At 43.5% G+C, this 16196-nt stretch overlaps 1 protein-coding gene and 1 long non-coding RNA gene across 2 annotated transcripts; both read left to right on the forward strand.

Moving 5' to 3' along the window:
- Positions 1-3269: 3269 nt before the first annotated feature.
- Positions 3270-4054, forward strand: LOC112845720 (tonsoku-like protein). Its single transcript, XM_025905103.1, has 2 exons — positions 3270-3313; positions 3858-4054. The coding sequence occupies exons 1-2, from the start codon at positions 3283-3285 to the stop codon at positions 4052-4054; spliced, it is 228 nt and encodes a 75-aa protein (XP_025760888.1). The 5' UTR covers positions 3270-3282.
- Positions 4055-10217: 6163 nt separating this feature from the next.
- On the forward strand, positions 10218-15027 carry LOC109198618 (uncharacterized). Its single transcript, XR_002059339.2, has 4 exons — positions 10218-10273; positions 12235-12286; positions 14818-14865; positions 14968-15027. It is a non-coding gene; the product is annotated as an uncharacterized LOC109198618 (long non-coding RNA).
- Positions 15028-16196: the final 1169 nt, after the last annotated feature.

The following is a 16196-nucleotide window of genomic DNA, read 5'->3' on the forward strand; positions in this document are numbered from 1 at the left end:
TCTCATCCAGTTTGTTGTTTAGTTGGACCGTCATTTATTTTCCAACAGTACAATGAGCCCAAACACACCTCCAGGCTGTGCGAGGCTGTTTGACCAAGAAGGAAGAGTGATGGAGGCCTGGCCTCCACAGTCACCTGACCTAAACCCAATGGAGATGGTTTGGGATGAGATGGAGCACAGAGGGAAGCAAAGACAACAAGTGCTCAGCATCTCTGGGAACTCCTTCAAGACTTTTGGAAAACCATTTCAGGTGACCACCTCATGAAGCTCATGGAGAGAGAATGCCAAGAGTGTGCAAAGCAGTAATCAAAGCAAAGGGCGGCTATTTTAAAGAATCTGAAATATAAAACATGTAAATATTCATCAAAATAATGAAAAACTGTTAAATGAGAAGATGTCATTTCAGTCAGTGGTGCACCAAAATTATTTTCCTTAATACAGCTATAATTGTGCTAACTTTGGTGAATGTGTTTGTTTTTGCAGTAAACTGGATGAGGATCATCCTACATGGCCTACGCAGACATCATGGCTAAGGTATTGTTGCTGAGTACCAACACTAAACACTTTTGAATTGAAACTCACATAGCTGGCTTAGCATAGACGGTAAAAAACTGTTATTGTTCTGCGTGCTGTTTATGTCATCGACCAGGGATGATGCTTTTGGCTGATGGATTACTTGCAGGGCGCTGTACTGCCTAATCAAATCACTTATTGCAACTGGCACCTCCCCTACCTTCAGTGTAGAATAGTTTAGTGTGGCCTGAAAAGCTAAGAGAGGGAAAGAAATTAAAAACAGATGCACCAAACTGTGGCAAATTAACCAAATGTTAGCAGCTGCACTGTTAACAGTAGCACTAGCAGCTGCACTAGTAACTAGTCTTCTGGATGGTAGAGTTGTTGTTGGTTTAGGACACTGTTAATATATCACTGCTTAGTGATTGCACTCCGAATTGGGTCTGCTGGGTATATTTCTTCAGACACTTCATGCTGTCAAGGCCGGGAGAGCAGTACGTGGGAGTGAACATAAGTGCAGACACAATACAGAGCGGAAATAAGATTTCACAAGTTTTATTGAAATCACAGAATAAACTATGGTGAGACATGAATACGTGGCAGGGAAATCTCTGACGAGGAGTCTTGCAGGTGGCTCTGGAGGCGGGTAGCCCTCTGAGTGTTGAGTGAGTGAGTTGGGTTCCAGCCTTGTATTCTAGTAATGCAGAGGAAGCAGCAGGCAGGAGGACAGGCAGGTGAGAGCAGTGAGTAATTTAAGTCGAGAGAAGCAAGTTGCAGAATGAAGCTGGGATTTGACTGTGGAGACCAGCGTCCAGAGGAAGGAGTAAGGTGGTGACTTGACGAGATTGCTAAAGGCACAAAAGAGATCAAGTACTTGGCATGAACAAAGAAACGAACTGGTGAAGAACTGATGGCAACACTGGTTTTAAATACTGTCTTGCTGAATGCCACAGATGGAAAACGCGTGGAGAAGTGTAGGTGTTGAACCAGGGCTCCACCCCAAAAGGCAGATGCAGAGCGCAAGGCCAGGACAGAAAACCACTGAACACTGACCTGGATCATGACATATATATAAACACAAAGAATGGTGTGTTTAGCTTTAGGATCAACCAAGTTCCCCAAAATAAAAAATAAAAAACTGTTTGTGGTGAACACCTACACATCGAATAAAAAATTAAAGCATGTGAGACTCAATCTCACTGCACACTTTGCCAGGCAAAGTGTGCATGGATCTGACAGACAGAAAGATCTGACAGACATGCTCCTAATGAGAAGACGGATGGTGTCCTGGGGATCTCCTGCCAGATCCGGACCAGGGTATCACCGAACTTCTGGAAAAGTTGAGGTGTTTTATTGGATCTATGTCAGCCGAGCATGGGGGGCAGTTAGTGGTATCAGGCATTGTCATTCCGAAGGAACTACATGCATACTCGAGCCACATGAGGCCAGGCATTGTCAGGCACCAGGAGGAACCCAGGATCCAATGCATCACCATAGGGTCTGATGTGAGTCCAAGGATTTCATCCCATTACTTAATGGGAGTCAGGGTGCCATTACCTAGTCTGTTAGAGGTTTGTGCGTCTGTCCATGGATATGCCTCCCCAGACCAGTCATACTGAACGATGTTACAGGCGGCATAATGTTCTCCACAGCTTCTCTAGACCCTTTCACATCTGTCACATGTGCTCAGGGTGAACCTGCTATCATCTGTGAAAAGCACAGGGCACCAGTGGTGGACCATTCTGGTATTCTACGGCAAATGCCAGACGGTGCTGGGCAGTCAGCAGAGGGTTGACAAGAGGAAGCTCTGTCCCCAGGCCACCATCATAAAGTCGTTTGTTGATTGTTGATCAGAGACATTCATGTCAGTGGCCCCTTAATTTACCGTTCGATCTACCCTCACCTATAGTCACGAGCTGTGGGTAGTGACCGAAAGAACGAGATGTGAATACAAGCGGCGGAAATGAGCTTCCTCTGAAGGGTGGCTGGCCTCTCCCTTAGAGATAGGCTGAGAAGTTCAGCCATTCGGGAGGGGCCCAGAGTAGAGCCGCTGCTCCTCCACATCGAAAGGAGCCAGTTGAGGTGGTTCGGGCATCTGACAAGGATGTCCCTGGGCGCCTCCTGGGTGAGGTTTTCCGGGCATGTCCCACCGGGAGATGGCCCCGGGGCAGACCCAGGACACGCTGGAGAGATTATATCTCTCGGCTGGCCTGGGAACGCCTTGGTGTTTCCCCGGACAAGCTGGAGGAGGTGGCTGGGGAGAGGGAGGTCTGGGCTTCTCTGCTTGGGGAGATGGATGGATGGGCCTTCTGCAGGTCATTTTGTAGAACTCTGGCAAGTTTCATCTTGTTCATCTTTGCACAAAGCAGCAGATACCGGCCCTCCCCATCATTCGTAACATCTGGTTTAAAAAAACAAAGATGGTGACACCGAAAATACTCAGTTTGATGCCTCAGTGCTTTGGAACTTCCCGTCGCTGATGTGGCTATATCTATCCGAAGTAATCAGTCTGTAGTTTGTATGCTTTTTTCACCTTTCTCCCTTCCTTCAGAGTTGCCATGATGAAGAGGATGACGATGGAGAAGTGAAGAGTTTTGAAGTAGGTGATCAATCGGTCTTGAATCTTCCACTAGTCTCCTCAAGTTTTTAGCAGTTTCATTTTAGATGGTCTGCAATGATATGTGTCACCTTTCTAACAAAGGAAAAGAGATGGAGAAGCAGAAGCTGTTGTATCAGCAGGCTCGGCTGCACGACCGTGGCGCTGCTGAGATGGTGCTCCAAACCATCAGTGCTAGTAAAGGTAAGTCTTGCCTATCGCCCCCTACTCTTTACTGTAACTCAGCGGTGGCAAATATATTATGGCCCTTGTGATAGAACCAGGCTGTCCAATCCCTATGCCTGCTTACTCATTGATGTGTTAAAAGTAATTTGTTCTGGATATGACTGTTTGGGAGCCTATTCTTAGATTCACCGTTTCACACTAATTCACAATTTGATGATATTTGATGTTTTTATCACCTGTGCAAAGTTGTACTTGGCAACAGTTTGTGTCTTGCTGTGCGTCTGTTTCCTTTTGACACATTTCTAAGTTTGAACATTTAGTATGTATGCACAGAGGTGTTGCTTGATGAGTACACACACAGACATTACAATATAGAAGTGTGGTTTAAAGATAAAAAACAAAAACAAAAACCGATTAGTTGTGAATTAATTTTCCCTTTTATGGAGCAGAAAACGTTACTGGATGCTAGCTAATAGGCTACATTTGGATGTCAAATATTTATAGGGGGAAAAATGGAAATTATGGATATGAATAAAATGTCTCTTTGTTGCTTAACCTGCAGGGTGTCAGGTCTCTGGCCCCTGGGAGAGTGAAGACCTGGACAGTTTGTCAGAGCTGGTCCAGGATATCCGTCTTTGCTCTCAGGCCCTCAACAAGCTGGACCGACAGACCTTGAAGCAGAGCTGGGACAGGACTCAGTCACACGGACACTTTCTCGACCGAAACTCCAAGTGCCTCCTCTCCGCCACCTCCACTTGAGGGTGGAGGTGTGATGATGTCGGCAGAACTTTGCTTCTGATGTCTACTCTTTATCACTGACGGTGGATTTTGAGCCAGTGTTCATAATAAAAGTGGTCATTTTTATAAACATTTTGTTTAGTGAGGCTACACCAAAAAGAAACAAGATAAAACCAAAATAAAGTGACATGCTGTCCACCAACAATCTGTTGATAGCTTGTGTTTTATGCATTTTTGTCTGCCTTATTTATACATGTAAAGCTCTGTATCTGTATAAAGAGTTTGTGTTAGTGTGCGAGAGGTTTTGTGTCGCAATTGGTCCTGTTTTAATAAATAAATAATAAATAAATAAAGTTTCATTTATATAGCACCTTTCAAGACAGAATCACAAAGTGCTGCACATAAATTACAAGTCATAAAAAGATTTAAAAAGACTAAATAAAACAGGCAAAAAATTAACCAAAAGCAGTTTTAAAAAGGTGAGTTTTGAGTTGTGTTTTAAAAACAGCTACTGAGTCCACAGTTCTTAATGCTTGGGGGAGAGAGTTCCACAGTCTAGGGGCCACAGTGGCAAAAGCTCTATCACCCTTAGTCCTCCTCTTAGTATTTTTTTTATAGCAAGTAAGCCCAGATCAGATGACCTCAAGACCTGCTGGGGACATAAGGCTGTAGCAGATCAAAGATGTAGGCAGGTGCCAGTCCATGCACAGCTCTGTAGGTCAAGACCAGGATCTTAAAATCGACTCTAAATTTAACAGGAAGCCAGTGTAACTGAGATAACAACGGTGTCACATGTGAGTACTTGGAGGATTTTGTCAAAAGCCTAGCTGCAGCGTTTTGCACAACCTGCAGACGATCCAGAGAACCTTTGCTAAGACACATAAACAGCGAATTGCAATAATCCAAGCGTGACGAGATAAATGCATGTATAGCAATCTCCAGTTCAGATCGAGATAAATTCGGGCTTAGCCTAGCCACATTTCTTGAATGATAAAAACAAGACCGAACCAGAGATTTCACATGCCCATCCAATGTGAAACTGGAGTCAAAGGTGACACCTAAATTCCTGACAGAGGATTTAACATAGAGTGAGGGAGGACCAAGGGCTTTCACTATCTGCGATAGGAATCTATCAGGGGCGCATACGAGGACTTTGGTTTTCCCCTCGTTGAGCTGGAGGAAATTTGCAGCCGTCCTACGTTTGATCAAATCTAAGCAATCATTCAGACGCTGAAGCTTAGATAAATCCTCGGGCATAAAAGAAATGTACAACTGAATATCATCAGCATAACAATGATAAGAAATGTCCTCAAAAGAGCCCATTATATGCTGGAGGGGAAGAAGATAAATTAAAAACAATAAAGGCCCCAAAACTGACCCTTGAGGGACACCATAAGTAAGGGAGGTAGAGGATGACCTAAAATCGGAGACTGCCACAGAAAAGGATCGGTGATGGAGATAAGAGGAGAACCACTCTAATGCAGTTCCAGATACACCAACCCATTTTTTCAGCCTTTCAATGAGGATGTGATGGTCAGCTGTGTCGAAAGCTGATGTGAGGTCCAACATGAGTAGAACAGAGCATTTTCCTGCATCATTATCCATCAAGATATCACTTGAGACCCTAAGAAGAGCTGTCTCCGTGGAATGAAACTGACGAAAACCGGACTGAAACTTATCGTAAATGCCATGTTTATCTAGAGCTGCCATAAGTTGCTTATTATATTTTGTAGGATTTGATTTAAAAAAACACAAACACAATTAAAGTAACCAACGATGCTATACGTTGACATTGTTCTTTCACTGTAAGAATCAGCAGGCTATGGTGAATAATCACAGCGATTTTCAGGTCTCTGAAGAAATCTATCTAGGAGCTATGACAGTGTAAAGACACCCTGCAATTTTAAATGTGCGGCGACATTTGAATGAGGCGCGTACCAGTAGAGGGAGCCAACGCACCACGAATGGTGCACAGCCACAGATGAGCTTTGTGTCATTTATTTGTGACATGCAGGATTGTCCGCAAAGAAATGTGGATAAGTTGTAAATCAAAAGCTAAAGAGCTCATTCTTGCACTGTTTTGATCAGAACACACGTGGGAATGTTCAAGTGTTGACAATTTGTAATTATAAAGTGAATTAGGGAAAGATAATCGATACTGCCACTGGCTAGTTTTCAACCCGGGTCTCCCGCTCCCAAAGCGCGTTCAGCCTGCCCTATAATATATTATAGGATTACAAAAATGTTCTGTAACACCAAAAATACACGGCCTGTCAACATCATTCCTTCACTGTAACAATCAGCAGGCTTTAATTAAAAAAAGAAAAAAAAATCAAGGCGATTTCCAGGTCTATAAGGAAAAATACATCTAGGAGATATGAGGAGTTGAAAACGCCTCCGTTACAGAATTCCAGCTGTCATTTTCACTGAAGTCTCCATAGACTTTAAATGGGGACGTTTCTGACTTTGTGTTGCTTGGAGGCCATTTGCGAGAAAACGGCAACTCCTGCGATAATGACGGTGGCATTTTGTGAAAGGCAAGAAAATACCTACGTTTTGATGTATAATTTGTGTTAATGAAGGCAAAATTGAGCGTTTGTTCAGACGTGAAGAAGAGATTGAGAAAGCGACAATGCCTGGCGTGTTTGGCGGTGGGTAGCAAGGCTAAGAAGCAATATTGAGGTAAAAGTTGAGGGATTTTGGGACAGCGGTAAAAAGGCAGAGAGAGCCCGTCTATAGGCTCGCCTGTAGGCTTCTAAGCAAGCGTAGCAGGTGAATTTCAGAGCCAGGGACTATTATTGTTTGTTTGGTATGTATCCCCAACAAATGGTCCGCATGGGATTCGAACCACTGCCCCCTGTCTTCAATCTCCGCCATAGGGCCTGTCACTTTCCCATGAGCCACGAGGGCGGCCAATGGAATGGGCGCAATTCTGGTATATTTATCTTCTTCTTTTTTTTTTTTTTTTTTTTTTTTAGCTCGATAGCTAGCCGGGAGCTCCAGGGCCACTGAAGCCGCCGAGAACGGCACAACTCCCGGCACGTCATTTTCAGATCACCGCGGACTTTCGCTACTCTGGTTAAACGTAAGTCACTTAGACAAGCTAGAAATGATATTGTTTGGCTTTTTTCAGTGTTTTATTTGTTCGTCAGTAAATCGGTTTGGCTGAGATTAAAGTGATTAGATTAGATTAGATAAAATAAAACTTTATTAATCCCCCGGGTGGGTTCCTCCTTGGTTTTCTCACAGCTGACTAAACGTCAAACAGAAAACCAATTAAACAAAAGTGTGAGATGGTCGACAGTTTACGCCAGCGTCCTGTTATAATTTAGATAGCAAGGAGCAGGCGGCCGAGTTTATTCAACTCCACCGAGACAGCGGTGACGCTAACCAGAAGGCTAGACCGTCCAATTTCCCCAGCCATTTACTTCCGGCCTACCCGACCTTCTGAGGACCCGGCCCACGTAGACCGCTCAGGCCGGGTCCTCAGGAGGATGCAGCCCATGAATTTGGACACGACCAATAACTGGTGCACCAACCATATCTTTTCTTGTGTAAATGTAAATTTGTCTGTTATTGTGTAAATACATTCGCTATTGTGTACTCTACACACACGGAGAGATGCCAAACTGCCTTTCACTGTTCTTGTAACAGTGACAATAAAAAGCTATTCTGTTCTATTCTATTCTATATTTGCTTGATATAATGTTTACATGTCTATTTGTTTTTAAAAATCTACCATGACTGGTTGGGGTGAGGTGTATGACAATAACAATCAATTATTTGCAGTATTGGTATTCCTGAGGTAAACCTTTAGTAACAGCAAAATAACTCTGCCTTAGCTTTGTAAAATTTTCATTACTAATTACTGAATAAATATTTTTTGCTCATGACATCTTTGATAGGATTTTGTAGGTCACAGAATACCTGTTGTTTGATCGAAGTTAATAATTCTTTTGCAGAAAGACACAGAGGACGAAGTTCGAGAGGTCATCAGGAACAACCTACATTTACAAGGAAAGGTAAGAAAAGGACACAAGTTACTTAAAGTATACTTACACATTATGCCTCTGGGCTTAGATTTTGCCATGGTGTCAGGTTGTTGTCAGTTTATCTTATTCTTGTGAAAGTAATGTCAAAGGACTGGTTTAAGAGAAATTCTTCAAATCTGGCACAAGGATGAAGTGATTCGATTTTGATGGTCGGTGGGCAAACTCGCAAAATTTAGAGTCAAGTACTCAGATTCAGTTTAAATTTCACACAAATCTAGAGTAAGAGGACCTAAACGAACTGATGAACCTTTATGTCCATAAGATAAATAAGGCTACTTCACAGTGATATCATAGGTTATCCGAAAGATATAGAATAGGAAATTCAATCTGTCAACAAGTGATTGAAGGAACTCTATCACTCCACATAGCCCCTATCCCACTAACATCACTAAACTCGTCTGTACGGGAGAGTACAGGCTGTATCAAAAAGAATCATTCGATTTCAAAGTGCTTTCATTCTGCAGCCATTCACCCGGAACAATTGCATTACAACAGCAGTGGCTGCAGTGACTACAGTGAACTATGGGATGACGTATTTCATTGATTATTCATAAACATTGAACATTTTGTATGTAAAACTTTATATTCAGCCATGTATTTTAAATTTAGTGTAAGCTTAAAATACAGCCTTTTGAAAGTGTATGATTTATTTTTGATACACTGTATATTCCAGAGTCATATGTGAAGCCATCTACTTGACAGCTAAAGCTTCACCCACACTGGGTCAGGAAACAGGACAATGATCCCAAACACACCAGCAGGAGAAAGAACTGAATCTGAAGTTATAGAGTGACTGAAATACTGAAAGTAGCAGGACCTTAAGAGTGCTGTGCGTAAATGAATGGCTTCAAACCTAAATCAACTGAAGCAACGTTATAAACAAGGGTGGGCCAAAATTCTGCCACAATGATTTTAAAGACTTACGAAGTCATACAAAAAAACAACCAATTCAAGTTATTGCCAGCAAGGTAGTTATACAAGCTACTGAATCATGAGCTTTACATGTGGTGTTTCTGTGTTTTGGCTTTTGTTTTGTTAAAGTCGAGACAGATGTAAACCAGTTGGTAGATGTTGGTTGGTACTATATATTTATATATTCACAAAGGTGCTTAACCTTGTGAATGGGCCAATAGAGTCATGCATTTCCTCTGTGTGTCTTACAAAGTCAGAGGACCCAGCAATTCGTTGGCAGATGGCTCTGTACAGAGACCTCCCAAACCACTATGAGGATACTACTGACCCAGAGAAGACTGTGGAGAGAATCCTGGATATTGGTCATGTCCTCTTCCACCTGGAGCAGGTCTATATATTCAAGTTTGAGTTGATTTTGCGCATTTTTGTGCCAACGTAGAGAGTATAGCTTTAAGGTACCCCACGGTCCTCTTAAACTAGCTGATTGGTCTTCATTAAAGCTGACCACATACTTCTCCAGGATAATATGGCTTCCAGATGGTAAGGTACACCAACTAAATATCTAGTATACTGAGTGGTTCAGTTTGTGTCTTCAGGTGGAGCATCCTCAGCGCAGTAAGAAGGCTGTGTGGCACAAACTGCTTTCAAAACAGAGGAAGAGAGATGTCGTCGCTTGCTTCAGGATGGCACCACTCTATAACTTGCCAAGGTATGTTCTCAAACACACACACATGTAAAATGAAGAAGAAATATTTAAAATTCTGCACTTTATTATTTTCCCACCCTCATCTACAGCCACACCTCGGGCTAGTGAGGAAAGGTTGTGGATATATGTTGCACCTACAGTGCAGCCCTTTATAAGCAGCAGAAGATGGGTAGATAAACAGTTATTAGTCATCCATGTATCTCTCTCATACTAGGCACCGGGCTGTAAACTTGTTCCTGCAGGGCTATGAAAAGTCCTGGATGGAGACAGAGGAGCACTACTTTGAAGATAAACTCATAGAAGACCTCGCTGTAAGTTCATTTCATTTAAAAAAAACAAAACGAGTGGAATTCTTCTGACTACTCTGGAATTTTTGCTTGTTTTGAAGGCAAATTATGTGTTAATTTCTTCAGTGTATAGCAGAGTTTTAGCACTTTGTGAATGTGTGTTGATTTCAGAAACCAGGTGAACAGGAGCCATCTGAGGAAGAGGAGGGCAGAAACACAAACACATAGATCCCCTGCATCAGCTCATCCAGCTGTTCAGCAGAACAGCCCTAACAGAAAAATGGTGTGTATTTTACACACTACCTGTTAAAAGTCCCTATTTTTCCAGTTATTTGTTGCAGTTCATGTCGTTAAAGTCCAATGAATAGCTTGAAATGGTACAAAGGTAAGTGGTGAGCTGCCAGAGGTTAGGTTACCCAAAACTGAAAAATAATGTACATTTCAGAATTATACCAAAAGGCCTTTTTCAGGGACACAACATGGGTTAACAATTCAAAGCTGTTCTGCAGCAGTGAAGGTTGATCAAGCCTTGAAAGCTGCTGCTACTAATTCCTACAGGTGTTCCAACTTGGATTAATTCCAACCCCTCTGTCTGCATAAAGCAGTGTTGGTGCCATACCCTTGTGAGCATCAGCTGAACAGTACTGTACTGCAGTAAGTAGTGTGTTGCTACAAAAATGGTGAGAAAAAGACCATTAACAGTGGAAGAGAGAGAGACCATCATAACACTTAAAAATGTAGGTCTGTCCTGACAAAGAAAGTCAAAGTGTCAGTGAGTACAGTTTCCTTCACCATCAAACGCACTGAGAAACAAACTGTGACAGGAAGAGGTCTGCAGACCCAAAGACACGACTGAATCACAGGACAAGGTTCTGAGAGTTAACAGCTTGTGTGATAGGCAGCTCACAGGACAACAGCTTCAAGCACATCTATCTCAAGGAGCTTCGTGATGTAGTCACCTGAAATGGTTTCATTTCACAGGTGTGCCTGTCAGGGTTCATTTGTGGAGTTTCTTGCCTTCTTAATGGGGTTGGGACCATCAGGTGTGTTGTGCAGAAGTCAGGTTGGTACACAGCTGACAGCCCTGTTTGACAACTGTATTAATTTATAATATGGCAACAACCAATGAGGTAAGTAAAGAGAAATGACAGCCCATCAGTCAGTCTGGGAAATTGCTAAAACTCTGAATGTGTCCCCAAGTGCAGTCAGGAAAAAACGCTATGACAAAACTGGACCGCCCCAGGAAAGGAAGACCAAGAGTCACCTCTGCTGCTGAGGATACATTCATCCGAGTCCCGAGGCTCAGAAATCGCAAGTTAACAGCAGCTCAGATTAGAGCCCAGATAGATGCCACACAGAGCTCCAGTAGCAGACACATCTCTACATCAACTGTTCAGAGTGTGTGAATCAGGCCTTTATGGTCAAATAGCTGCTAAGAAACCACGACTAAGGAAAAGCAACAAGCAGAAGAGATTTGTTTGGGCCAAGAAACACAAGGAGTGGACATTAGACCAGTGGAAATCTGTGCTGTGGTCTGATGAGTCCAAATCTGAGATCTTTGATTCCACCCACCGTGTCTTTGTGTGACGCAGAAAAGGTGAACGGATGGTCTCCACATGCACGGTTCCCACTGTGAAGCATGGAGGAGGAGGTGTGATGGTGTGGGAGTGCTTTGGTGGTGACACCATTGCTGGGATTTTTTCAAAATTGAAGGCACACTGAACCAGCATGGCTGCCACAGCATCCTGCAGCGACATGCCATCTCATCCAGTTGTGTTTAGTTGGACCGTCATTTATTTCCAACAGTACAATGAGCCCAAACACACCTCCAGGCTGTGCGAGGGCTGTTTGACCAAGAAGGAGAGTGATGGAGGCCTGGCCTCCACAGTCACCTGACCTAAACCCAATGGAGATGGTTTGGGATGAGATGGAGCACAGAGGGAAGGCAAAAGGACCAACAAGTGCTCAGCATCTCTGGGAACTCCTTCAAGACTTTTGGAAAACCATTTCAGGTGACCACCTCATGAAGCTCATGGAGAGAGAATGCCAAGAGTGTGCAAAGCAGTAATCAAAGCAAAGGGCGGCTATTTTAAAGAATCTGAAATATAAAACATGTAAATATTCATCAAATAATGAAAAACTGTTAAATGAGAAGATGTCATTTCAGTCAGTGGTGCACCAAAATTATTTTCCTTAATACAGCTATAATTGTGCTAACTTTGGTGAATGTGTTTGTTTTTGCAGTAAACTGGATGAGGATCATCTCTACATGGCCTACGCAGACATCATGGCTAAGGTATCTGTTGCTGAGTACCAACACTAAACACTTTGAATTGAAACTCACATAGCTGGCTTAGCATAGACGGTAAAAAACCTGTTATTGTTCTGCGTGCTGTTTATGTCATCGACCAGGGATGATGCTTTTGGGCTGATGGATTACTTGCAGGGCGCTGTACTGCCTAATCAAATCACTTATTGCAACTGGCACCTCCCCTACCTTCAGTGTAGAATAGTTTAGTGTGGCCTGAAAAGCTAAGAGAGGGAAAAGAAATTAAAAACAGATGCACCAAACTGTGGCAAATTAACCAAATGTTAGCAGCTGCACTGTTAACAGTAGCACTAGCAGCTGCACTAGTAACTAGTCTTCTGGATGGTAGAGTTGTTGTTGGTTTAGGACACTGTTAATATATCACTGCTTAGTGATTGCACTCCGAATTGGGTCTGCTGGGTATATTTCTTCAGACACTTCATGCTGTCAAGGCCGGGAGAGCAGTACGTGGGAGTGAACATAAGTGCAGACACAATACAGAGCGGAAATAAGATTTCACAAGTTTTATTGAAATCACAGAATAAACTATGGTGAGACATGAATACGTGGCAGGGAAATCTCTGACGAGGAGTCTTGCAGGTGGCTCTGGAGGCGGGTAGCCCTCTGAGTGTTGAGTGAGTGAGTTGGGTTCCAGCCTTGTATTCTAGTAATGCAGAGGAAGCAGCAGGCAGGAGGACAGGCAGGTGAGAGCAGTGAGTAATTTAAGTCGAGAGAAGCAAGTTGCAGAATGAAGCTGGGATTTGACTGTGGAGACCAGCGTCCAGAGGAAGGAGTAAGGTGGTGACTTGACGAGATTGCTAAAGGCACAAAAGAGATCAAGTACTTGGCATGAACAAAGAAACGAACTGGTGAAGAACTGATGGCAACACTGGTTTTAAATACTGTCTTGCTGAATGCCACAGATGGAAAACGCGTGGAGAAGTGTAGGTGTTGAACCAGGGCTCCACCCCAAAAGGCAGATGCAGAGCGCAAGGCCAGGACAGATAAACCACTGAACACGACCTGGATCATGACATATATATAAACACAAAGAATGGTGTGTTTAGCTTTAGGATCAACCAAGTTCCCCAAAATAAAAAATAAAAAACTGTTTGTGGTGAACACCTACACATCGAATAAAAAATTAAAGCATGTGAGACTCAATCTCACTGCACACTTTGCCAGGCAAAGTGTGCATGGATCTGACAGACAGAAAGATCTGACAGACATGCTCCTAATGAGAAGACGGATGGTGTCCTGGGGGATCTCCTGCCAGATCCGGACCAGGGTATCACCGAACTTCTGGAAAAGTTGAGGTGTTTTATTGGATCTATGTCAGCCGAGCATGGGGGCAGTTAGTGGTATCAGGCATTGTCATTCCGAAGGAACTACATGCATACTCGAGCCACATGAGGCCAGGCATTGTCAGGCACCAGGAGGAACCCAGGATCCAATGCATCACCATAGGGTCTGATGTGAGTCCAAGGATTTCATCCCATTACTTAATGGGAGTCAGGGTGCCATTACCTAGTCTGTTAGAGGTTTGTGCGTCTGTCCATGGATATGCCTCCCCCAGACCAGTCATACTGAACGATGTTACAGGCGGCATAATGTTCTCCACAGCTTCTCTAGACCCTTTCACATCTGTCACATGTGCTCAGGGTGAACCTGCTATCATCTGTGAAAAGCACAGGGCACCAGTGGTGGACCATTCTGGTATTCTACGGCAAATGCCAGACGGTGCTGGGCAGTCAGCAGAGGGTTGACAAGAGGAAGCTCTGTCCCCAGGCCACCATCATAAAGTCGTTTGTTGATTGTTGATCAGAGACATTCATGTCAGTGGCCCCTTAATTTACCGTTCGATCTACCCTCACCTATAGTCACGAGCTGTGGGTAGTGACCGAAAGAACGAGATGTGAATACAAGCGGCGGAAATGAGCTTCCTCTGAAGGGTGGCTGGCCTCTCCCTTAGAGATAGGCTGAGAAGTTCAGCCATTCGGGAGGGGCCCAGAGTGAGCCGCTGCTCCTCCACATCGAAAGGAGCCAGTTGAGGTGGTTCGGGCATCTGACAAGGATGTCCCCTGGGCGCCTCCTGGGTGAGGTTTTCCGGGCATGTCCCACCGGGAGATGGCCCGGGGCAGACCCAGGACACGCTGGAGAGATATATCTCTCGGCTGGCCTGGGAACGCCTTGGTGTTTCCCCGGACAAGCTGGAGGAGGTGGCTGGGGAGAGGGAGGTCTGGGCTTCTCTGCTTGGGGAGATGGATGGATGGGCCTTCTGCAGGTCATTTTGTAGAACTCTGGCAAGTTTCATCTTGTTCATCTTTGCACAAAGCAGCAGATACCGGCCCTCCCCATCATTCGTAACATCTGGTTTAAAAAACAAAGATGGTGACACCGAAAATACTCAGTTTGATGCCTCAGTGCTTTGGAACTTCCCGTCGCTGATGTGGCTATATCTATCCGAAGTAATCAGTCTGTAGTTTGTATGCTTTTTTCACCTTTCTCCCTTCCTTCAGAGTTGCCATGATGAAGAGGATGACGATGGAGAAGTGAAGAGTTTTGAAGTAGGTGATCAATCGGTCTGAATCTTCCACTAGTCTCCTCAAGTTTTTAGCAGTTTCATTTTTAGATGGTCTGCAATGATATGTGTCACCTTTCTAACAAAGGAAAAAGAGATGGAGAAGCAGAAGCTGTTGTATCAGCAGGCTCGGCTGCACGACCGTGGCGCTGCTGAGATGGTGCTCCAAACCATCAGTGCTAGTAAAGGTAAGTCTTGCCTATCGCCCCCTACTCTTTACTGTAACTCAGCGGTGGCAAATATATTATGGCCCTTGTGATAGAACCAGGCTGTCCAATCCCTATGCCTGCTTACTCATTGATGTGTTAAAAGTAATTTGTTCTGGATATGACTGTTTGGGAGCCTATTCTTAGATTCACCGTTTCACACTAATTCACAATTTGATGATATTTGATGTTTTATCACCTGTGCAAAGTTGTACTTGGCAACAGTTTGTGTCTTGCTGTGCGTCTGTTTCCTTTGACACATTTCTAAGTTTGAACATTTAGTATGTATGCACAGAGGTGTTGCTTGATGAGTACACACACAGACATTACAATATAGAAGTGTGGTTTAAAGATAAAAAAACAAAAACAAAAACCGATTAGTTGTGAATTAATTTTCCCTTTTATGGAGCAGAAAACGTTACTGGATGCTAGCTAATAGGCTACATTTGGATGTCAAATATTTATAGGGGGAAAAATGGAAATTATGGATATGAAATAAAATGTCTCTTTGTTGCTTAACCTGCAGGGTGTCAGGTCTCTGGCCCCTGGAGAGTGAAGACCTGGACAGTTTGTCAGAGCTGGTCCAGGATATCCGTCTTTGCTCTCAGGCCCTCAACAAGCTGGACCGACAGACCTTGAAGCAGAGCTGGGACAGGACTCAGTCACACGGACACTTTCTCGACCGAAACTCCAAGTGCCTCCTCTCCGCCACCTCCACTTGAGGGTGGGAGGTGTGATGATGTCGGCAGAACTTTGCTTCTGATGTCTACTCTTTATCACTGACGGTGGATTTTGAGCCAGTGTTCATAATAAAAGTGGTCATTTTTATAAACATTTTGTTTAGTGAGGCTACACCAAAAAGAAACAAGATAAAACCAAAATAAAGTGACATGCTGTCCACCAACAATCTGTGATAGCTTGTTTTATGCATTTTGTCTGCCTTATTTATACATGTAAAGCTCTGTATCTGTATAAAGAGTTTGTGTTAGTGTGCGAGAGGTTTTGTGTCGCAATTGGTCCTGTTTAATAAATAAATAATAAATAAATAAAGTTTCATTTATATAGCACCTTTCAAACAGAATCACAAAGTGCTGCACATAAAATTACAAGT

This window comes from Oreochromis niloticus, unplaced genomic scaffold (assembly GCF_001858045.2).
Source record: "Oreochromis niloticus isolate F11D_XX unplaced genomic scaffold, O_niloticus_UMD_NMBU tig00008674_pilon, whole genome shotgun sequence".
In the NCBI taxonomy this organism is placed as follows: domain Eukaryota; kingdom Metazoa; phylum Chordata; class Actinopteri; order Cichliformes; family Cichlidae; genus Oreochromis; species Oreochromis niloticus.